Genomic DNA, 26,330 nt, shown 5'->3' on the forward strand with positions numbered 1-26,330 from the left:
TACTGAGGTTAAACTAATGTCCTTAAACGTGAATGGTCTGGGTAACCCAATTAAAATTTAAAAAAAGAGAAAGTTTGTTGTTGCTCCAAAGAGAAAGTTTGGAGCAACAACACAAAATCAACAGGGACCCAAAACTACTAATGCGTATGCAGCAATTAAGGAAACAGATTAACGACCTGTTAGAACAAGATGTCGAGAAGAAGGCTCGATTCTATAAGCAGGCATACTACGAATCCAGCCCTAGAGCAGCCAAATTACTTGCCCGATGCTTACGTAAACAGCAAGTTGATAGGATCATTCATAGGATACGAGACCCACAAACAAATAGTTTGATTCATCATCCACAAAAAATAGAGGCCATTTTTCTAAATTACTATAAACAACTGTATACGGATACCTCTGATTCTAAAATGGAAGCGACAAGAAATTTTCTTAATGAAATGGATTTACCGAGTATAGGCAAAATACAAAACGATTTCATCACAGCAGATTTCACACTAGAAGAAATAAATAAAGTGATTGGGAGTTTAAAAACATCTAAAACACCAGGTAGTGACGGCTTTCCAGCAGAATGGTATAAAACATTTAAAGAACAACTAGCCCTACTTCTGTTAAAAACATTTAACTGGATTAAAAAAGAATGTAAACTTCCACCTTCATGGAATGAGGCAATTATCTTAGTACTTCCAAAGGAGGGTAAGGACAGGGAATTTAGTTGCAATTATAGGCCGATTTCAATTCTTAATGTGGATTATAAGATGTATACAGCAATTATAGCAAAAAGACTATCCTTCCTGAATTAATAGACGAGGACCAGACTGGATTTATAAAAAGCCGCCAAACACACGATAATATTAGGAGGACTCTACATTTGATAGATAAAATAGTTAGGGAAAATAAGACAGCAGTATTACTAAGTCTTGATGCCGAAAAGGCCTTTGATTGGGTCAATTGGGAATTTCTTTACCAAACGTTGGACAGATTCGGCTTCAATAAACATTTTGTAAATATAATTAGATCTCTTTACCAACAACCAACAGCCAAAATTAAAATTAATGGGTCATTATCTCCATCGTTTAATTTACAAAGAGGAACAGGGTTGTTGCCTCAGTCCCACATTATTTGCTGTTTATATTGAACCCCTGGCCCAGGCAATTCGTCAACATGAACAAATACAAGGCATTACAATAGGACATACAGATCATTTAATTAGTTTATTTGCGGATGATGTATTGATCCATTTAACAGATCCCGAGGCTTCCCTTCCTGTACTGATGGAAATCCTTGATCAATTTAATTTCTTAGCTGGTTACAAACTAAATATCGTAATTTAATTACAAACCATCTGAGGAAATCAGACAAAGACATAATTTAAGATGGGACCTGGAAGAAATAAAATATTTAGGGGTGATTATTACAAAAAATCTGAGCAGCTTGTATGGCGCTAACTATAATGTGATTAATCAGAGTATTAAAAGCGATATGGAAAGGTGGTCTACCTATCCATGAGATTTCGCCAGTAAGATTAACGTCATTAAAACAAAAATATTACCTAGATTGCTATACCTATTTCAAGCTTTGCCAGCAGATATACCTAAACACCAGTTTACAATCTGGGATAAAATTATTTCCAGGTTTATTTGGGATGGAAAGAAGCCCAGAATAAGATACACAACACTCCAATTAGCCAAGCATAAAGGAGGAATGGCCCTGCCGAATCTCAAAGATTACTTTTATGCAGCTCAGTTCCGTCCACTTTTTCTTTGGTGTAACAACAACTATTTTGCTAGATGGAAGGAAATTGAGACATATATGGTGGGTTATCAAATTCAGTCAGTTCTTGGAGAAAAAGAAATCCCTTCAGTAGTCAAAAGTCAATTGGATTCAATAACCTCTGGAGCAGTGGAATTTTGGTTTGAATTCGCTAGACAATTTAAATTAAGCAAAGATCAAAAAGTGCTTCGATGGATAGCCTTTGATACTCAATTTAAACCAGGTGAAAGAGATGCCACATATAAGCAATGGGTAACAAAAGGCATCAGTGCAATATGTTCAATAATGGAAAACGAGGAATTACTGACTTTCCAAACACTCAAAGAAAAATTTTCTCTTTCTAATCGGGACTTATTTAGGTATATACAATTCAGAGATTACTTTAACAGAAATAAAAATGGAAATTTCACACAAAATTAATCCAGTCGTAAAGATTATGATGAATGCATACAAATCAAATAGTAAAAGTGCAAAAATAATCTCCATGTTTTACGTAAGTATTATGGAAAGTAAGAGCAACTCAACATTATACCTTAAATCTAGGTGGGAAAAAGAATTAAATGAAGAAATTCTACCAGGTGTTTGGTTTGATGTGTGTGAAATTCAACATTCCTCCACAAGCTCGCAACAAATTAGGGTATTCAATTGGAAGAATTTAGTGCGATACTTTATTACACCTAAAATCAGCAGTAAAGCTTCTTCTACACCCCAACAATGTTGGAGACTATGTGGCTGCTTAGAAGCACACCATACTCACATTTTTTGGAGTTGTGAAAAACTGAAGCCATTTTGGGAAGATGTACATCTAACCTTAACAAAGGTGCTTGGATATGAGTGTAACACCAATGAGCGGATGGTATTCAACCATCTGTTCTATGTTAATGAATCCTGACCCTTTTGACACATTCTACACTCAAAGACCAGAACGTGAGTTAAAGAAAAAACAAGGACTTTCGTTTTACAACCCTCTTACAACATAACTCACCACCCTGGGCGCCGCCATGACGGCAATGTCCTGGCGAGGATGAGAGTTATAACACCTTGGAGACTATCCAGAGATGCGATATCGAACTTCAAAAGGGAAGACAAACACCCCCCCTTCTTGATCGCACATTCCAGTGAAACAGACGCACACACAGTCTTGAGACGCACACACACTCAAAAACAGGCACAAGCATTTTTTTGCTGGCCCATGGACCTTCTTTTACTAAAACTACCTCTAAATGTATTTTAATGTCTCCCTTTTTGTGCTCAAATGTATGTATGCGGCATAGTGGAATATATGAAGGTTACTGTGTGTTTAATGCAAACTTTATATGCAGTTCATTAAGAATAACTCTGTACCTTTGGATACGGGACTGGTAAAAGCATAGTTCTTGGTGTCGGGATAATCGTAAAAACACGACTGTAACGAATCTTGATAGCAAATTACAAAAAGATGCATTGTTTCAGAGGAACGATCTTGCTTAAGGAAAATGTGTAACTTTGACATCGCCATAAATTAGACCAGTGGGCGGAAATCAGCAAACAAAGAAGATTTTTCCCGCCTTAGTTTGTTTACACTTCATTGGCTCATACTAAAAAAATAGGTGTAAACCTAGAGTTACTTAAAAGCTCAAGGAAACCTGTATTCTGGGCATTCCGCCAGAGAGAAAAGAGGATTCCCAGCTTTGCAACCGGACTTCAAGAAGTTCTCCGTTATTCTTCTTTACTTTTCGTTTCATTCTAGTTTTTCTTTATTGTCTGCTGATATTTGACTTCGTTCAATTGCCTTCACGAGCCAAACGAACTCAAGTCTAGTCATCTTTTGGCAAAGTTTACCTTCGCCTTAACCATCGAGCTCGCGCATCATCTGCTCTGGAAAGAACCACGCTGAGGCCGCACAGACCGGACAATTTGAGCGCAGCTACGCACAAGAGCCAGATCAAAGCAAGTACTTTCTTATATCGCAACTAAAATTGCTGTTTAAGGTTGTCTAGGCTATTCCATGTTTGTGAAATCATCCAATGACTTGGGGTCTCTTGCAAAGTTAACTGTTTGAGATTGCCACGCTGAGATTGCTTTTCACTTTCACTTTCTCTCCCTCTCTCTCTCTCTCTCTCTCTCTTTATCTCTCTCTCTCATTTATCTCATTATTATTCTTGTTCATTTACCTTGTTTAAATTGTATTTTCGTTTTGCTATATACTCATATTTACTCCGTGTGAATTGTAGTTATGTACTCTTTAGTCTGTTTTTATTAAATCCTATAATTTGCTTGAATTGAATTGTTTTATTGCTCATTGAGATCGAAGTCCCTGAATCGTGTGATCTAGCTACGAGCTTTGTTTTATATGAATTAATTTTCAGTAATCTTAGTAGTACAGACACAGAAAATATTGTTTTTTTCTGATCAGAAGATTAATATTTCTTGGAGTTTGTAAGAAGGGTATTTTTATTGAATTTTGATAAGGAAGTCTAGCTTCCAGTTCGCTGGACGAACAGATTGTCTAGAGTAACTTAAATTAATTCTAGTAAAGGTTACCTTTAAATGATTAAATATTCCCTCTTTGGGTAATTTAATATTTGTAAGCAATAAGCACGTTATATTCATAGACTCATGAATATTCACTTCATGTGAGTTAATTATTCCCCAGAAAGTGATTGTTGCTACATGAGATTCCTCTGTCATGTATTGTCTTGTACTTGGGTCATATTTCACTGGTTACACTTCAGGAGGACCGATATCTGGTAAAAACACTCCTTACAGCAGCAAGGAAAACCATAACCAGAAGCTGGTAGAAGCATGATTTACCTGAACCACAACAATGGTTTGATGTAATTCAGGAAATAAGGGCGTTGGAGCATAGGACTGGTGTGTTACGATTGAAGGTGGACTTGTATGCCAAAAGATGGCAAAAATAGAAACTTTGACAAATCATAAGGTCACTGGCTCTCAGACTGTACTCACCAAAGTTTTGGACATAAGTATACCTATCCAATTGTCTTCCCTTTCTGTATGCACCATGTTTTTACTTTTTCTACAGTATTCTCAACATAGGCTTTGTTTTTATTGTATAATAAGTTATTTTCTTTTTTTCTTTTTCTTTTCTTTCTGCCAATCAGCGCCAGAGAATCCCTCTCCAGCAACTTTGTTACAGAAGGGAATGCATTCAAAGCCAACAAGGAGCATCCAAACGCAAATACACAATATCTCATAATTCTGGCTGAAACTGGTGCAAATCTTATTAAGAAAATGAACTAAGATTAAAATGCTAGTAGATTGATTCTCTCAGGTTGCGGTCAAGAAGTAGTGTCTAACGCTAGACACTTGGGACTCCATTCACCCTCCGTTAATAACATAAATTTTCTCTGTCACTGTTTGAATGAATGTTTGTGTGTTTTTGTTGGTTTAGTTTGTGTGTATTAGAGTAGTTCAATAAAGTCTTGTCTGATTTTACATTCCAGTGTCTTGTGCTGTGTGCTTACAAGATACTGCCTTAAACTGTAGATTTTGTTAGCTTGCTCATAATCAGTTATCATAATTTCATGATATTATTACCGTAGGCCACGGGATAATATTTTGTCCAGGATTGATAAAATACCCTAACCTCAACTTATCGGTGGACGAATAGTTGATAAAGCATTAAATATTAATTCTGAATAATTTGCATACTAATTCAGTTCTTTTTCACTGTAATTCAATCACCTTTGAGTTATATTGATCTTAATTCCCTTATTAATCTTACACAATAATCATGTAAGTTATTACTAAGATGTATTCAATAGGTTTGTGCGTTGCATAACTGGTTAGCCTGTTATGCGAGGGTTATGATTTTTTGAGTTGTAACTTGGAAATGTTTCTGCTAATTAATGTTCTCAAGTAGTTTCTGTAACCCTAGCCAGGTCATATAACTTTATGACCCAAATGGGAGAAACAGGAAAGCCCAACTCGCTGGAATTCTTGTAAGAAAAGAGAAAAGTAAATTTTTTAAATGTATTATAAATGTATTGACTGTATAGCCTTTTTGTGCTTAGATGTCTTCCCATATCAAATTCGAGTATCTGCAATTTTATCGTGTGTTAATCAAACTTTAAATGTGTGTAATTCTGCATATGAATGTAACTTTGTTTTTCCTACCTTTAACTGTATTCTTGGTATCTGTGTAACAGTCATCTTTTGACTGAACCACTCATACATATGAAAGGTATGTAAGATGTAGTATTCTGGAATTACCATCTTGCTGGAATATAACTGCTGAATTCTGACAACACCATAAATTACTCGAGTGGGTGTCCCCCAGAGACAAAGAAACTTTTTCCCGCTTCAGATCGTGAACATTTATTGGTTGTTTGCGCAAACAAAGCCGTGAACCCAGTCGCTTTCAAAAGGTTACGGTCTATGATTTTGCCATCAAAATCATTCTGTGATCTCGACTATTTCTCTCTCATTCTCTCTCGCTCATCCTCTCTCTCTCTCTCTCTCTCTCTCTCTCTCTCCCTCTCATCTGTATCCGTTATGTCTTGTATTTGTTTTTACTGTTTGTATTGTTATACACATATTTACTCTGAACTCATAATACATCAAACTACGATTCACAATTATTAAAATCCAATATATATTCATGATTGCTTCGGTCTAAAATGCATCAGAATACATCACATCAGAATAGTTTCATGGCCAGAAACAATTTTTCCTGGAATTATAAGAAGTGATAACTTTATTGAAAGTTGATAAGTTAATCTTACAGCCGTTTGCTGGACAAACCACTGTTTGATTTGCATTAATTCCCAGTAAAAGATATCACGATAATTGATGTGAAGAATGGAATATTGACATATTAATGAGTAAATAACAGTGCCTTGTAATGAGTTATTGATATATACAATTGACCTATTTTTCATCTTCAATAATTTTAGTTCATATGAGATATATATTAATCATATTCCTGATTAATTATTAAAATTCCCTATATATAATTTGAGTTCATTTTAATTACTACCCAGTGCAGCTACACTGTAATCCAACAGGGCACTCAGTAATCTGGGAAGTTTGTGTGCATTGTGGTTTTGGGAATCATATTTTTTCAAATAAAGCCAATGTAACACTCATTTTACACACAGCACACAGTGAAAATGACACAAATATGACATTGGGCAAAAGCATGAAGCGCAGCATAATTTGCGCTTCTCCACTGAAGCTGAACTCTCCTCCTATCCACGTTTAATTCGCAGGGACCGACCATCAGGCAGAAAACATGCGATCATTCAGAATACACAAATGCAAAACTCAAAAGATCTTAGTGTTTTTGAGTTTGCAAGATTTTTTAAATTAAATGTTCATTAGTCATTCAAAGATTTGTTTAAATGATATAAATGCGTGTTTGCTGAATGCTGACATGAAAACGAAAAAGTATAATGTTTACCTTTCTATTACTATTATAAAAGCAATTATTATAGTACTTTTTTTGTATACATTTTAATTCCTTTACTTAACAGTTCTTTCTGATTATTAGACAGACTTCCATCCGTATTTAGACATTAACGACAACAGTGAACGAGAGAATGTGAGCACTGTGTGCTAAGGTGCTGCCGTTTTCAGACATTGCATTAGAATTTTAGGTGTATGTCAGGCTGCCTTATTAGTGGTGCATGAGATTGAGATGTGATGACAATGTAATGTTTTTGTTAGCCGACATGAGCTTTAATCTAAATAACATTTATTAAAGGGATAGTTCACTCTCAGATTAAATTTTGGTACGTTTTAGCTTACCTCAAGGACATCCAACATGTAGGTTTCTCCGTTTCCTCAGTATTTCCCATTTTGATATTTTTAGGTCCAACCGTTCTTGTCTGTGTCTCACATAATGGATGTCTATGGTCACCACCTCAAAGAGCATGCACACAGGAGTCAAAATTAAACAATTCCCCATCATAAGTACACACTGATGACTTAAGACACGAAACGAGCAGTTTGTGTAAGAAAACGAACAGTATTTATATCGTTTTTACCTCTTCTACACAACCACGTCCAACTGATCTGAGGGCACAAGTGATTTCTGATGTGATGTGAGCGCACGCTCTGGCTTAGTCTGGGCAAGCGCGGAAAGCACCGGAAGCGATCTCTCACGCGTGTACATCACTCATTGTTTACACTTACTGTCTATGGTTTACACAGATTTCAGAAGTATTACCTTTCACTGTGAAGATCTAAACATATTTAGACGTTCAGGAAATTGCAATGGAAGACGATTTTAATATATCCATAGACACCGTTGAATTTTTTTCACAACCATATTAATTTGAACAAGAATACACAGACCAAGTACTCAGGAGCGATCCGCTGCAGCAGCACGCCTTCAAGCCTCAGAGAGACAGAGATCTCTTCAAAATTGGTGGTTTTTAGTAGCAAGTGTTGGGAGATGCCAACAGAAGTGGATAGCATATGTTGTCACGAATGGAACAACTACAAGACGACAACGAGGATATTGACAGTATCGCATCACACACCTGCCTGACTGAAGATCCTGAGTTTTCTCAGCTGTTGAGACCCAGCGTTTTACACGTTGTGTGTAGTATGCCACGTATAAACTGGAGGCGACGGCCAATGCCAGAGGGACCCAATGGCACGCTGTCAATAGAGTGAGTAATGTGTTATATTTTTATTATAATCGCAACGAATACAGGGTGCATTATAAACAAATTAATTAATTACAATTACTGCATTATATTACAGTGCAGATTGGTGGCGTAGCATGTGGTAAACAATGAGTGCTAAAAAAATTAAAAAAAAACAATGAGTGATGTGCATGCGCAAGAGAGCACATCCGGGGCTTTCTGCGGCTTGCACAGACTAAGCCAGAGCGCGCGCGCACATCACATCGGGAAGCAGTGTGTACTTATGATGGGGAATTGTTTAATTTTGACTCCTCTGTGCATCCTCTTTGAGGTGGTGACCATAGACATCCATTATGTGAGTCACAGACAAGAACGGTTGGACCTAAAAATAACAAAATGGGAAATACTGAGGAAACAAAGAAACCTACATCTTGGATGTCCTTGAGGTAAGCTAAAACATATCAAAATTTAATCTGAGAGTGAACTATCCCTTTAATCCAAGTTAATTTTATTGCTGTGACGTGTATATTTAAATATGTTTCCTTTGTCAGATTTCACTCCAGTACTTTGTTTTCTTTGTAACTAAATATTCCACACAAACAGTTTTTCCTGATTACCTTCCCCATTAATGTAAACCCTGTCTTCCTCAGTTGAGGGTCTGCTATTGTTTAGCGCCCATGTGGTTATTATTTTTCTCCCTGTGGATTTATTAAATTACTTTCTTGAACCCCTGTGAGCCCCTGTCATATGAAAGAAAATTTCAGTGTTTTATTGTGAATCATCCCCAAATCCATCACCGACCCAAACCATAACTGATACAGGTGTTCATCTAGGTCCCTTAATGTCTCACGCTGGGAGATATACATGTAATCATTTTAAAACAGCTACTGTTCTCCACTGACAAAAAGTAAATTGTGGCATAGCATGTCTATATTGGTAGAATCCAAATTTTCATGATTTTGCCAGGGGCCCCACAAACCCACAGGTTGGCTCTGCTCAAATCCTACAAAAAGATACAGCAGAAGCTCTGGGTGATATTTCTGAGCACTAAACAAACATTCTGGAAAAATATGAAACTGGGTCAGGTCTGACCTGGTCGACTGAAACGGGGCCATGTGTCTTTGAAAACAGTCATCCAAGTGCACCGATGAAACTGCCTCGGTCTCTGTTTTGATCTGAACATGGATACAAACAAACATAAAGCATTCAGAATTGCAATTTTCAGGCTTTATTCACAAAACACAAATCCATTTGTTTTTCAAGAATCATCTTTGGCACTTAAACACAATCAATCATTAAGTGATGAAATGAGATCCATTTGTTTAGACCGTGTGGTCAATATCTGGTGTTTGGTTGCCATCTTGCACTTGTCAAGTCATGACATAAGGAATGGTAACACTTTATAATAAATGTAAAATTTATAAACACTTTATAATACACACTTCCTTTAGCATTTTGGAGTTAAGGGATACAGCAATGTAAGGGTTAATCCGAAACATCAAGAGACACTCACTCAACACAATATATAACTTTGGTAACACTTCCAATAAGGTTTCAGTTATTAAAATGTATTATATTAATTTACGCAAACAATAATTACATGGCATTTATTAATGTAAATCTCCCTCTCTCTCTCTCTCTCACACACACACACAAAGAACAATAGATCTACAATTCTAGTAACACTTTTCAATAAGGTTTTAGCTTTTAACATTATATAAGTTAACATGAACATTACTTATAGCATTTATTAATCTTAGTTAATATTATATTCAAAATGGATTGCTACATTAAAATGTATAGCTAATGTACATCAGTAACTGTACCATGAATAAACAAGCAATTTTTTTACTAACACAAATAAATGCAGTAAAGATTTGTTGTTCATACTTCACTTGTACTAATGTTAAATACTAAATTATTTAACTATATTAGTTAACATGAACAATAATTATATATAGCATTTATAAATGTTAAAACTTAGATAAAAATATTTTAATACATTATTTGTTAATTTTTATTTATTTAAAGTTTTATTTTAATATTAGTTTTATGTACTAAAGAGAGCAGCCCGAAAAATGCAGCGCAGCTGGAGGAAAACAAAACTAGAGGCATTTCATATTGCTTGGGGGGAAAGTAACCTATCCTACAGAAAAGCATTAAAAACTGCTAGATCCGATTACTTTTCTTCTCTTTTAGAAGAAAACAAACATAATCCCAGGTATTTATTCAATACAGTGGCTAAATTAATGAACAATTTACTCAAGTGTTGACATTTGACATCACAGCAGTAATGACTTTATGAACTACTTCTAAAATCGATACTATTAGAGATAAAATTGTAACCATTCAGCCGTCAGCTACAGTATCGCATCAGACAGTGCACTATAGACCCCCTGTAGAACAGTTCCACTCTAGGGCTGGGACAACGCGTCGAGGTCATGGATGACGTCGACGCAAAATATGCGCATCAATTCGTCTATCTGTTTTTATTTTTCTAAAAAACGTTTTCAAAACGTTAACCTTGTGCGCGTTGAATATACGCGATGGCCGGATCAACATTCTGTCCAACGTTATATAACCAATTCAGGAGTTTTTCTGTATTGATCTTTTTTTTTGGCGGCTGTCAAAGCAACAGTCTTCAAACAACACGAGCGCTTCTTGCTCTCTCTCTCCCTTGTGCATATTAATCAAAATCATTAAACACGATAGAAAAAGGGCGAAACACCAAAGTTTCACGCGCGCTCGCGCACTCACAGTCTTCAAACTACACGAGCGCTGTCTTGCTCTCTCTCTCTCTCTCTCTCTCTCCCTCGTGCATACTAACCAAAATCATTGGACACAATAGAAAAAGGGTGGAACGGCAAAGTTTCATGTGGAGCATTCGGAGCTTTTTTTTTTTCTCCATGACAGGCTGCTGGCTCCCACTGTTAATTTTTTTTTTTTTTTTTGGAAAAGCACTCTAAGCTGTATTAGCTTAAAGCCCTCAAGTTTACATTGGTTACTGTATTCTTTCAAATGCTCTTAACAAGTATTTTGGGTGACCTTTTTTATTGAATGCTAGACATCAAGTTGTTATTTTCATCTGAAAGAACTTTTTTTCAGTAAGCTAGGCCCTATGTGTTCAGTAAGCTTGTTTCAGTAAGCTATGCGTTTTCGAGGCTTAAAGGTTTTATTGAATGCTATCTCTATACAAGTGCAAAGTAATGCATTCTTAATCAGTCTTTTATTTTGTAATTTGAAGAGCAATAAACATATATTGCAATGTTAAGGAATTCATGTTTTTTTTTCATTTAGATACAGTATGTAAATCAACAAGTATAAATTGTTAGTAGTCAATTAATGGGGAGATAATCGAAATTGAATCGGTCTGAAAAAATATTTTTTCGATGCATCGAAAAAATAATCGCTAGATTAATAGTTTAAAAAATAATTGTTTATCCCAGCCCTATTCCACTCATTCTCTACTATAGGAGAGGAAGAATTGTATAAACTTGTTAAGTCGTCTAAACCAACAACATGTATGTTATACCCTATACCATCTAAGCTCCTAAAAAGGTGCTTCCAGAAGTCATATTAATTTCTCATTGTCATTAGGATATGTCCCAAAAATTTTCAAATGGCTGTTATTGAGCCTCTCATCAAAAAAAACACAACTTGACCCCAAAGAACTAGTTAATTATAGACCGATCTTGAATCTCCCTTTTCGGTCCAAGATACTAGAAAAGGTGGTATCCTTACAATTATATTCCTTCGTAGAGAAAAATGGTATCTGTGAGGATTTCCAGTCAGGATTTAGACCATATCATAGTACTGAGACTGCTCTCCTTAGAGTTACAAATGACGTTCTCTTATCATCTGATCGTGGTTATATCTCTCTATTAGTTCTATTGGATCTTAGTGCGGTGTTTGACACAATTGACCACAACATTCTTTTGCATAGACATGAACACTTTGTTGGCATTAATGAAAGTGCATTAGCATGGTTTAAATCATACTTGTATGACCGCCATCAATTCGCAGCAGTGAATGAAGAGGTATCATATCGATCACAAGTGCAGTATGGAGTACCTCAAGGCCGCTACTGTTCACACTTTATGTGTTACCCTTGGGAGATATCATCAGGAAACATGGTGTTAGCTTTCACTGTAATGCTGATGATACTCCGCTCTATATTTCTTCGCTGCCCAGTGAAACATTAATGGAATGCATAGTCGATATAAAAAAACTGGATGACGAGTAATTTCTTACTGCTAAATTAAAAAACAGAGGTGTCAATTATAGGACCTAAATACTCTGCATGTAATAACCTAGAACTCTTGTCTAAGACTTGATGGCTGCTCTTTCAATTCTTCGTCATCAGTTAGGAACCTTGGTGTGCTATTTCATTGCAATCTTTCCTTAGAAAGCCACGTTTCTAGCATTTGTAAAACTGCATTTTTCCATCTCAAAAATATAGCTAAATTATGGCCTATGCTCGCAATGTCATTTGCAGAAATGATAATCTGTGCATTTATGGCCTCAAGGTTAGATTATTGTAATGCTTTATTGGGTGGTTGTTCTGCACGCTTAGTAAACAATCTACAGCTAGTCCAAAATGCAGCAGCAAGAGTTCTTACTAGAACCAGGAAGTATGACCATATTAGCCCGGTCCTGTCAACACTGCACTGGCTCCCTATCAAACATCGTATAGATTTTAAAATATTGCTTATTACTTATAAAGCCCTGAATGGTTTAGCACCTCAGTATTTGAATGAGCTCCTGTTACATTATAATCCTCCATGTCCGCTACGTTCTCAAAACTCAGGCAATTTGATAATACCCAGAATTATCCAAATCAACTGCGAGCAGCAGATCCTTTTCCTATTTGACGCCTAAACTCTGGAATAACCTACCTAACATTGTTCGGGAGGCAGACACACTCTTGCAGTTTAAATCTAGATTAAAGACCCATCTCTTTAACCTGGTTTACACATCACACTAATATGCTTCTAATATCCAAATCCATTAAATTAGTCTGTTTCTCTCTTATTCCGAGGTCACTGTAGCCACCAGATCCAGTCTGTATCCATATCAGAGGGTCACTGCAGTCACACGGAACCAGTACGTATCCAGACCAGATGGTGGATCGGCACCTAGAAAGGACCTCTACATCCCTGAAAGACAGCGGAGACCAGGACAACTAGAGCCCCAGATACAGATCCCCTGTAAAGACCTGGTCTAAGATGATCACCAGGACAATACCGCAGGAAACAGATGATTCTTCTGCACAATCTGACTTTGCTGCAGCCTGGAATTAAACTACTGGTTTCGTCTTGTCAGAGGAGAACTGGCCCACCAACTGAGCCTGCTTTCTCCCAAGGTTTTCTTTCTCCATTCTGTCACCGATGGAGTTTTGGTTCCTTGCCGCTGTCGCCTCTGGCTTGCATAGTTGGGGTCACTTCATCTACAGCAATATCATTGACTTGATTGCAAATAAATGCACAGACACTATTTAAACTGAACTGATAGATATGGGAAAATAAAAGTTGGCCACACTGCTCAAGGTATCCTAAAACCGTTCACAATTTACAGGTCCTGTTCTTCGTGATCCCATGTTTTAAACTTAAGTTAGTGTTTAATGTTGTTTTTAGAGTATAAATAATATCTGTAAAATTCTAAAGCTCAAAGTTCAATGCCAAGCGAGATATTTTATTTAACAGAATTCGCCTACAAAAAATGACCCGTTTGGACTACATCCCTCTAGTTCCTGCAGTAATGACGTCACTAAAACAATTTTTTGACTAACCTCTGCCCACATGAATACATAAAAAATATCTTCACTCTGACCCCAGAAATCTCTCCACTCTTTCGCGCTCCTGCTCTGCTCATCTGGAACATTTATCCATTATTTGCTGCCCATTCTATCTGCCCCGGGAGTTTTCATCGATCATAATAACTGCTGTTTACATCCCACCACAAGTAGACACCGGTTTGGCTTTGTCTGAGCTTCAGGATGGGCTCAGGGGCAACATCAACAAACATCCTGACGCTGCTATTATCATGTCTGGGGACTTCAATAAAGCCAAACTCAGGCAAGTTATGCCTAATTTTTTTATCAACATGTATCCTGTCCAACCAGAGGACAGAATACACTGGATCATTGCTACACTCAGTTTAAGAATGCCTACCAAATCGGACCATGCCGCCATTTTCCTCACACCGGAATATAAACAAAGGCTCGTTCAAGATCCCTCGGTGCAGAGGGTGGTGACACAATGGTCCGCTCAATAAGAAGCCATGCTACAGGCGGCTCTTACAGACGTAGACTGGGACATGTTTCGTGCAAGTTCATCTGACGTCAGCTAGTTCACGGATGTAGCATTAAGCTTTGTAAACATGCTAGACAAACAAGCTACGGATACAATAACTATAAGGACCTTCTCAAATCAGAAACCGTGGGTGGACAGATCAATCCGTGCAGCAGCAAAAAAAAAAATGCACTGCTGCTTACAACGCCGGTCTTCTGTCGGGAAACATGAACGAGTACAAAGCATCGTACTATGCTCTCCGACGTGCAGTAAGACCCTCCAAACACAGATACAGGGAACGCATAGAGTCACATTTCCAGCTAAATAACTCCAGACGCATGTGGCAAGGACTAAGGACCATCTGTGCCTCTGCAGAGGTGAGAGCAGATCCGTCACTGGCTGACAAGCTAAACACTTTCTATGGCCACTTTGAAAGCAATCTAAGCAGCGCGAGTCTGTCGATCAGTGCGTCAGTAAGCAGCAGTCAGAGCAGCGATCATCATGTGATCATCGTGTAAGAGGTCGAGTATCGGAGGGCACTAAAGCGAGTGAATGTAAGGAAAGCAGCTGGACCTGATGGGATTTCTGGCCGTGTTCTGCGGTCCTGCACTGATCAGCTCGGTGGTTTGTTTACATCCATTTTTAAGGAGTCTCTTGCTACATCGGTGGCTCCCACCTCATTAAAAAAATCTGTCATCATCCCTGTGCCTAAGAACAATAAACCCTCTTGTCTGAATGACTATCGTCCAGTTACCCTCACATCAATAGTCATGAAGGTCTTTGAGACTGGTTAAAAATGTCATCTGCTCCTCCATCCCGGATACTTTAGACCCTCTTCAGTTCTGCCTATCGCCCAAACAGATCCACTGATGATGCCATCTCTCACATCCTGCACTCTTCTCTCACACACATTGACAGCAATAACAGGAACTATGTAAAGCTGCTATTTATCAACTATAGCTCAGCTTTTAATACTATAGTCCCCATAAAGCTAGCTTCTAAACTCACAGGCCTCGGCCTGAATTCATCCGTCTGCAACTGGATTCTTGATTTCCTCACCGGCAGACCTCAAATGGTGAAACTAGGCCAGTAGATTCTGTGTGCAGTGTAGACTGTATAGTTCATTGTACAGTGTAGTGTTTAGTGTACATTTCGTGTATAGTGTTTAATCTGTAGTGCTTACTGTATGTATGTACATATTGTGTATAATGTGTAGTGTTAACTAAGTTTGTCTAATAGTACACTGTATGTACTGACCATATGTATGTGCATATTGCACACTTTCACCTGTTGAAGTCTGTTGGTTATATGTTAACTGTTCTGCAATTTCTGGAGCAAGCTCCCAAGAATTTCACTCACCAAGGCACATGTGCTGTGGTGATGTGACAATAAAAGTGACTTGACTTACATAGCTATATTTATGTATATTTTCATTGTTTTCTTTAATAATTGCACTGTCCAAGGAGATATATATTGTTTGAAAACAATATATTGTTTTCTGTGAGTGAGTAAACGATGATTTTCTCATAATTTAGAAAGAAAAATTCTATGCTATAAGCTCCAGTTCTCAAAAGTCCCGGGAACCAATGTTCTGTATGTGTTTTATGGCCTTATTCAAGTGATTTAACATTTTTAGTTTGTTACTAACCACGCATAACTTTTTTTCTCAAAAACACAATTATGTACATACATGCTGCTCAAATATTATTATAGCCCAGTTTGGGCTGATTACAGTGAGATTAGACTTTAGCCATTTAGATGTTTATAAGAAACTGAAAAAAGCACAAATGTAAGGGGCATGACAAAACTACCCTACCCTACTTTGATGATGTTTTTCTTACCTTTTTGGACATGGACAGTATACCGTACACACAGTTTCAATGGAGGGACTGAGAGCTCTCGGACTAAATCTAAAATATCTTAACTGTGTTCCGAAGATAAATGGAGGTCTTACAGGTTTGGAACGACATGAGGGTGAGTTATTAATGACATAATTTTCATTTTTGGGTGAACCAACCCTTTAAGCCCCCCCCCAAAAGACTCAAATTCTTAAAAAAAAATTCTTAAAGAATAAACATTTATTTTCTACAAGAAAAAACATTATAAAATATAGCTGCAAGCAGCGATGGTGGGCTCAAGCCATCAGTGCAAATGCCATCCCGGTGGCATCTGGTAAACTGTGCCTAGCGGGCACATTCATTTACAATAATCCTCTGGCAGTCAGGTTAAGGGATACAGCAGTTAAAGGGTTAATCCGAATCATCTAGACGTTGAAGTCACATTCACAGAACAATATATATAACTTAAGTAACACTTTACAATAAGATTGCATTTATAAACATTAACTAATGTTAACATGAACAATAATTATATAGCATTCATTCATGTCAGTTAATATTCCAAAGTTAAACATTAAAACATTGATTTATTGTGATTTTTTTTCCAAGCACATTTTACCAATTCCAAACCATATCAATCTTAACTACCATTATTTTTTATTTAATCATTTATGAGTGATATATAATTGTCCATGAAAGCTGGAAGAGAAAAACTCCTTATATTCAGGTGTGCAGAATTATTAGGGATGTTTTCTTTACAGATGAAATAAGCCAAAAGAGTTTGAACTCAAACTGAAAAGTTGAAAATTATGAAATCCCCCATGAGAAATATCAAAAACAAATGTAATACAGAAATTGCATGGTTAAGACTTGACCATTGGACAAAAAAAATGCTGACTGGGTCACTGGGTCAAAAAAAAAAAAAAAAAAAAAAAACAGGTGAGGAAATTACAAAAAGAATTGTAAAAGAATTAAGAATTAATGTGAAGATACATTTTTTGTCAATTCTGCAAGACAGACTATTCAGGATAGGAGATGGAATAAAAATTAGCTCCTAAATCTTAATGCCAGATTCTTACAAGTACAAGAGGAGGTGGTGCTGGTCTTTCAGGAGTCACTCAATCTGTTCACAAAGCCTACATATAAAGTCTCAACATATAGTATTTCACAATACTTCATGCTATTCTAATTAAGTCATTTTTTGGGATCTTTTAAGTCTCTCAGAACCTGACACCTTGTAATTTTGGAGACTCCAGGAAAGTTGCAGTTCTGGAAATTGGTGGCACTGTACACCAAATGCTCCTTGGCAGTTTCACACCTAATTCTTCACTTTAATTCTTTTCCAGTTAACATGTTTATATTCTTCTCCACCTTTTTTTTTTTTTTCTGACCCTTAGATCCCAGTAAGCATTTTGCTGTCCAGTGGTCATGTCTTAAATTTGCAATTACTGTACTGCTCTAATTTTGAATAGTTCTCTTGGGGATCTAATAATTTAGGATTTTTCAGTCTGAGTTAAACCTCTTTTTTTTAGCTCATTTTATCAGTAAAGAAAAAAAACGCCTAATAATTCTTCATACCTGAATATAAGGAGGTTTCTTTTTTTTCCTCTTTCAGCCTTCATGGTCAACTACGTATATATAATCACACTCGTTGCCGTCTCTAGTTCAGCTCAACCAAAGTCTCATCCCATTCGTCCATATTTGTTATATCACAAATCCCGGAAAATATTTGTTGTAGTCCATACAAGGTGTTCATTATAGTTTAAAAAGAATTTTTTGTTAAATAAAACATTTCCTTTTTAATTGGACTTTGAGCTTTGTAACTTTGCAGAACTTTTTTATGCTGATATTGACAAAAATGTACATCTCTATATTTTTTTCAATATTTCGATATATTAATATTCAGACGATAATTGTGCAATCCTTTAAATATGTGTGTGCAAATTGGCAAAGAAGGTCCAGTTGGTGTATTATATTGCTGCATTTTACCTATTATTGTATGGAATTACTAGTACATAAAGATATGAGACATTATTGATTTAAACATGAACCAACAAGTTACTGTACTAAATATTTATTTAGTACAATATAAGTACGTAATAAATTAACTTTGTGCTTTGCAAACAGTACTCTATTAGTAATAGACTAACAACGTGACCACCTCTTTAAAAGAAAAAAAGAGGTAAACATTAGAACACAACACTATAACATTTTTGTACATTAATAAATTATATTAATATAAAAGATGAGGATAAAAAAAAAGACAAAAAGGAACAATAAATAACATACACTGCTCTGCAGTATGACTCCGGGGTTCTGCTGGACCACAGATCGGAGGTCGTGGCATAATAGGTGACCTTCTGCAATTTATTGGACACTGTTTGTCTTGAACGGTTTTGGTAGAGCTATTTCACTGAAATATCTCCTTCAAGGCAGATTATATCTGGGATCTAAAGTCTGTAACATTTCTTGAAACCCATCCTTCTCGACTGATTGAATTGGCAACATAGACCTTGCAATAAAACTTGTAACAGAGTTTGTAATCGTTTTCCACTTTTCGCTTTTTGTGTCATATGGAGTTTTCTTTGTGAATGTTTCTGCCAAGTTCTGTTGTGTCTGTTCTTTTTTTTTTTTCTTTTGTACCGTTTTTGTAGCAGCAGTGCTGTTTTGTTCAGCATGAAGCCTTTTGTACTCTTCGAACTGTGTTTTGTGAATTGTACGAAGATGATGGAAAAGGTTGGTTGTGGCGCTCTGCTATACAGCGATCTGCATGGGACAAATATTAACCGTTCGGTACTACATTGTGAATTGTGTTTTTTTCCCCCGTTTTTTATGTTTAAATAATTTAAGTGTGTTTTTTCTCTCTCCAAATTTACGGTTTGTGTGTGCCTGGTCTACGAGCTGAGAGGAGGAAACTCCTCCCCGCGAGTAAATATTTAGGGGACGCTGAACCATTATTCCAATCCACACTTTAACATTGCGATCGGCGGTGAAGTGAGGCTACAGTATGAGGAAGCGCCGGCATCTTTCAAATCCGTAGTATGGAGACATTTCGGTTTTGCCATCGACTATAACGCTGTGGAAGAAAAAAAACGATAAACAAAAAATTTACTGTCTGCAAGCATTGTTTTACACGTGTAGCCTACTCAAACGGTAACACTTCCAACATGACTGCACATCTGCGGCGCCATCACCCAGCAATATCACTGTCTGAAGGCAGGATAGCAGAGTCCTCCAAAAAACAACAGTCCCTCGCTGAATCCTTCCAGCATACATACCCAACTGGTTCCGAGAGACACATAAAAATAAAGGAAGTGGGGGTGTTCATTGCGAAAGATTTGCAGCCGTTTTCGGTGATTGGAGATGCGGGCTTTTGTCATCTTATAAAAACCCTCGATCCGCATTACAGACTACCATCTCACACTTTTTTCCAGAAGTAGTAGTCGTAGTAGTATAGTAGTACCCATAAAATTTCTTCAAGGTTGGCAGGTATGTATATATATATATATATATATATATATATATATATATATATATATATGTATATATACACACACACACACACACACACACACACATACATATATATATATATATATATATATATATATATATATATATATATATATATATATATATATATATATATATATATATATACACACATATATACATATACACACATATATATATATATATATACATACACATATACATACCTGCCAACCTTGAAGAACTTTTATGAGTACTACACCCCCCCCCCCCCCACATACACACACGCGAACCTTACAGCCCACCGCCAATGTATGCTCCACTGTTGCACACGCATCTGTGAGAAACCTATGAGATACCTAACACTATAATATATATTATACACATAATATCCTTTCACCAATTAAGATTTATTAGTTACTCCATAACATATACAAGTAGACCATAAATGTTATACAATTTCTGCAATCACTCCGAACATTTTGTACTGGAGGCATAGCCCATGGAAACTTCTTCCACCTGAAAATCTTGTCAGAAATAAAAGTAAACTGAGGATATTCTTTCTAAATAAATAAATCAAAACATTAAATAAATGTGCAAAACCAGCAGTTATCAATATCAAAATCAGTTTGCTAAAAACAAACAACATTTTTTTTTATAATTTTCCATGCAAAGTGTTTAAACTTTTGCATTGTTTAACTTGTTAAAGGTTGCAGATTTGGCTTTTTTAAGTAGTGCATCAGTGAAAGTCTCTTTGTAACAAATGCTGCCTTTGGAGGCAATCGTGACTTTTCTTTTCACCAGAGAACTAAACATCTCTGTGCTCATATTAATAGATTATTATTAATGTTGAAAAGAGCTGAGAATATTTTTTTCAGGTTTTTTCGGGGGAATTAATTGAAAGAACAGCATTGTTTGTTACATTTGTTAGTTACATTTAATGTTACATTTATATTATTAACATCAAGCTTTTGAATGGTATAGTATTGCCTATTGTTATTGAAACTTCATAATGTTTCACTTGATTATACATTTAGTCAGGAATTATAGTTTGGAAAAAGTCTAACTAGTAAAATGTTTTTACGTTATATGAAAACTAGTACAAGTATATAAATAAATAATAAGAGACTTACTCATGTTTATTATCTCTGCTGAATAAAGTGCTTCATTCTTTTTTTCTGAGGAAATCCAAATCTCAAATACTCAACCACACCACATTTTGGGGTGACTTATATCTTATTCCTCTCATCGCGAAGCAAACAGTTAAATAAAAATAAAAACTTTATTTAACATTAGAATCTGAATAGAGCGTTCAGCGCGGGGGCGTGGTCGAATTAGAAGATAATGAAGGGAGATGTGAAAAATGGACAAGACATCGCGTTGTTTTCATATGGATTACTTTATCACAGAATAATTGTTTTCGGCGGCACTTGTTTAGTTTAAAAGTAGACATGTCAATCTTTCTATAGATATATCTCTCATGTCTCTTCATTGAGTATTCACTGAGTTACAGTTCATTTTGATGACGTGTTTGTAAATGAATATCACAGCAGACAAAGGCTGCAGACAGCACACCTTGTTTGTTATCTTTATTTTATGTGCACAAAGTTTTGTTGTTATTATGTCTGTATACAAATAAAAGTAGACCCTTTACAGATTCAATTTTGCTCTTATCTGTACGATCAAAACTGAAAGCGTAATTTAAGTTCTTTTCGGGGTTATCAGGAGAAAATGATTCATAACGCGTATACGCGTTAACAGACTCAAGAGGGTTGAACAAAACACTTCAAAACGAAGGAAAACCGACTGCTCTCTGTTTATGTAACGTTAATCCGTATGAAATGTGCATTTCTCTGGCACGTTCAATACTGCGAAGATCACGAGACAGCATCGTCAACTTTATCTTTGCAGTCGACATGACATTGATACAGAAAACACTTGTTTATTAATAATTATATTCATAAAATATAAAATATTCATAATCATTACTTTTGCCGGTTCTTTGTGACAGCTTTTAGGTGCGTTATTGGCAGGGCCACCCTTACATGTTAGCCTACATGAACGCGTGAACTGAACTGAGCTCGTTACAGCTAGACTGCTTGTTATGATGTCATGTCAAGGTAATTTTTAATGTCCATAAATTCAATTAGGCTAAACATAGCCTAACTGTTACCTTTATCTTACGTTAATCAGCACCTGGCCTGTCTAAAACCTTCTAGATTTCAAGCCATTCCACCACTTTTCTAACTGCCAACTAAGCTTGTGGATAGGAGGGGCAGGTGGGCGGTGGGTTAACATGCACCGCTCTGATTGGCCGAAAGCTTTTCACTCCACTTACACGCTGTGGATCAGCAGCAGAATCAGCGTCATAGATTGCATAGAAACTGAAATCGGCGAAATGCGAGACGCAACAAAATGCGTACCTAGAGGGCAGCGAATCATACAAGCGTACTTTTGGGTCAAAATGCGTGCAGAGTACGAAAAATGCGTACATGTTGGCAGTTCTGTATACATATACATATACATACATATATATATATATATACACACACACACACACATTTTATAAAGTGTAGAGCTGTACGGTTTCATTTTTTTCCATCTTGGAAAAAAATTCTGTGTTCTGTATCCCTATGTGTTGTGTTTAACTTTTTAGTTTGGTAAATGAATGTTCCTTTAAATCTCCTTTGTGAATGCTTTAAATGTATAAATAGTCCTCACTTTAGATGAGCTCACAAAAATAGATAGCTGGCAATTACTAAATGTTTTATAAAAACCTGACTATTATGAATTACAGCATGAATATATGTTAATAAAGCAGTTATTAACACTGACCAACTATTATTGTGTGTTTAAATAATACGATTTTTATATTTACACTAAAATAGTTTATTAATCATTTAATTTCACTTTCTTAATGATCTCATGAACCACTGATAACTCCTTAATAACTGGTTTGTAAATAACGTAATTTATAAATGACAAATTGATCCAAATACAGTGACTGAACTTTATAGATATGCTCAAGAACAAAATGTTTATAGCTGTATTTATGAACTGCTTAATAATGCCTATTAAAGGAGGGCCATTATGCTTTTTCACTTTTTCAACTTTAGTTAGTCTGTAATGTTGCCGTTTCCTCAAAGTTCTGCAAAGTTACAAAACTCAAAGTCCAATTCAAAAGGAAATATTTTATTGAACAAAAAACACTTTTTAAAAACTATAATGAACAACTTGTTTGGACTACACCAAATATTTTCCGGGATTTGTGATATCACAAATATGGACGAATGGGATGAGACTTTGGTTGAGCTGCACTAGAGAAGGCAACGAGTGTGATATATACGTAGTTGACCATGAAGGCTGTAAGAGGAAACAAAAGCCTCCTTATATTCAGGTGTGAATAATTATTAGGCATTTTTCCTTTACTGATAAAATGAGCCAAAAAAAGAGGTTTAACTCAGACTGATAAATCCAAAATTATTTGATCCCCATGAGAAATATTCAAAATTAGAGCAGTACAGTAATTGTAAATTTAAGAAATGACCACTGGACAGCAAAATACTTATTGGGATATAAGGGTCAGAAAAAAAAGTGTTAGGTCATATAATCTGTACCTTTAATTAGAATAGCATGAAGTATTGTGAAATACTATATATTAAGACTTTATATATAGGCTTTATGAATTTTATGAAGGTTTTGAGTGACTCTTGTGGGACCAGAACGACCTCCTCTTGTACGATGCTTTGAGGAATATATCTTCCAGAATATGGAATTAGATTTAGGAGCTTATTTTTATTCCATCTCCTATCCTGAAAAGTCTGTCTTGCAGAATAGACTAAAAATGTATCTTCACATTCTTTCTTAATTCTTTTGCAATTCTTTTGTCATTTCTTCTCCACCTATTTTTTTTTTCTTTTTCTTCTTCTTTTCTGACCCTGTGACCCAGTCAGCATTTTTTGTCCAATGGTCATGTCTTAACTTTGCAATTAAGTTTTGATATTTCTCATGGGGATTCAATAATTTTTGACTTTTCAATTTGAGTTAAAACTATTTTTTGGCTCATTTCATCTGTAAAAGAAAACATCCCTAATAATTCTGCACACCTGAATAAGGAGTTTTTCTCTTCCAGCTTTCATGGACAATTATATATAACTCATAAATGATTAAATAAAAAAAGAATGGTAGTTATTAAGATTGATATGGTTTGGAATTGGTAAAATGTGCTTGGAAAAAAAGAAAATCACAAAAAAAATGTTTTAATGTTTAAAAATGTATAAATTTTTGTTTAAATGAAATCTTATTGTAAAGTTTTACTAAAGTTGTATATATTGTTCTGTGTATGTGATTTCAAAAACTAGATTATTCGGATAAACCCTTTAACTGCCATATCCCTTAAAACCTGACTGCCAGAGGGTTATTGTAAATGCATGTGACCGCTGGGCACAATTTACCTGAGGCCACCGGGGTGGCATTTGCACTGATGGCTTGAGCCCGCCATCGCTGCTTGCAGCTATATTCATTATTGTTCCCCTTAAGATTATTTATTTTCATTCTTATAATTTTTTTCCTAGTATATTTTTGGATATTTTTCCACACTCGGAACGAACAGAGGCAAAAAAAAAAAAAATTGCGAGTCAAAGAAGGTGGAGTTTCCGCCACGGACCAATGGAAACGCAAAGGTGTTTAGGAGCCAAAGCGAACTTCCCCAGATAGTTTGCTTTGATGAGCTGTTTCGAACTGCCGCCTGATTTTGTTCGAAATTCAGTTCTTTTTTCGATTTCGTTAGAAGTATACCAGGGCCCTTAACTTTGATAAAGAATACTTCTTTGGATTTAAGACTTTAGTCTTTGAAAATTTACAAAAAAAAAATTTCTTGTACCAAGAGCTTGTAACACTCCAAAGAGAAAGGAAAAATGTTATATATGCAATATATGACCCCTTTAACCTGTTAAATGTCACCCCGTCCCGTATACGGGACACCTACGTTGACTATACTATATTACAATCAAATCAAATCTAATCTTGACAAACTATATATCGTTGGAAAGGTCTAAGACTCCAAAATATATATTATACCAATATTTTTTGTTAAAAATTATGTAGGAAAAGTAATAGATGAATTTATGACAAGAGTACACCCTCAGAAATCTACATTACAAAAGGAGCTTTTACCTTTGTTTAAAAAAAAGACTTCCTCGTTGCCTTTTTCCCTATCACTTTTTAGAAATCATCAGAAGTTATATATCACTTGAAAACATAAAATCTCAAAATTCATCCTTCAAAACCCCTTTTAAAATCAGACATTGCATTACCATGTAAATGGTACATCAAAATCATGTTACAAAATGTTTTCAGTCATGAATTATAAAAATTTAGGTTTGTATCATGCACATTCATGTCTATCTTCAAAAACGTGAGTGACAGTTAACAGGTTAAGGAAAACTACCTGAAAGTAAAAACCATAAAACTCAAAATAATACTATGAAATTACCTCTGGTCTCCCAGAACAGCCCGAACGCCAAAATACCTCTTCAACTCCGTCTCTGGATTCAGATTCCTTTATGACCCAGAAGAAATTTAGATCATTTAAGATTAAATATTTGGGCAACACTTTAGATTAGAGAACACAAAATCACTATTAACTAAGAGTTTTCTCTCAATAAACTCTTGATTTGCTGCTCATTGTTAGTAAGGTAGTTGTTGCAGTACTGTAGTTGCAGTACTGTAGTTAGGTATGTGGTAGTCATAAAGGATTCAGAATAAGGTCAAGCAAAATAAGTCATTAAAATGTGCTTTGTGTGTACTAATAAATAGCCAATTTGCTATTAATATGCATGCTAATAAGTAAATAATTAATAGTAAATAAAAGTTTTAGCAATGTTTGTCCTTTACATTTGAATGGCACAGAAATATATCATGCATGCTCCTCACCTGTGTTCCACGTACAGTACAGGTCTGTTTTCAGAGGCACTGTTGTCTAAGCTCTGGTATGATATGCTTTTTTTCTTCTCCAGGGTCTCCAAGAAAGCATCAATATCATCTCCCACACTCAAATCATCCTAAAAATCACAAACACCATGGTAAGAGAGTTTTAAGCCGAGTTCAGACTGCACAATTTTCAAAGTATTTGGGTCACTGTTCTTTTCACACTGCATGACTATCTTAGCCAGCATTCAGTCACTGCTGTGTTCACAATGCACGATGGATCGGCGACAGAAGGTCTCAAACTGCATTCAGTCACTGCTGTGTTCACAATGCACAATGGATCGTCGACAGAAGGTCTCACACTGCATGTCTTTACAATATGAAGAATTGTCGACAACTCTGTCTGGCACGCA

General features: G+C 35.9%; 1 protein-coding gene across 2 annotated transcripts in view; it reads right to left on the minus strand.

The window, feature by feature from the left end:
• tcf25 (transcription factor 25 (basic helix-loop-helix)) overlaps positions 1-26,330 on the minus strand; it is a 291,833-nt gene that overhangs the window by 183,330 nt on the left and 82,173 nt on the right. For both annotated transcript variants that reach the window (XM_052612323.1, XM_052612324.1), the window contains 3 exons: positions 25,924-26,051; positions 25,484-25,549; positions 9,462-9,544 (listed from right to left, as the gene is read on the minus strand). In XM_052612323.1, coding sequence (XP_052468283.1) covers positions 9,462-9,544; positions 25,484-25,549; positions 25,924-26,051 — 277 coding nt within the window. The remainder of the gene's footprint in view (positions 1-9,461; positions 9,545-25,483; positions 25,550-25,923; positions 26,052-26,330) is intronic.

This window comes from Carassius gibelio, chromosome A13 (genome assembly GCF_023724105.1).
Source record: "Carassius gibelio isolate Cgi1373 ecotype wild population from Czech Republic chromosome A13, carGib1.2-hapl.c, whole genome shotgun sequence".
In the NCBI taxonomy this organism is placed as follows: Eukaryota; Metazoa; Chordata; class Actinopteri; order Cypriniformes; family Cyprinidae; genus Carassius; species Carassius gibelio.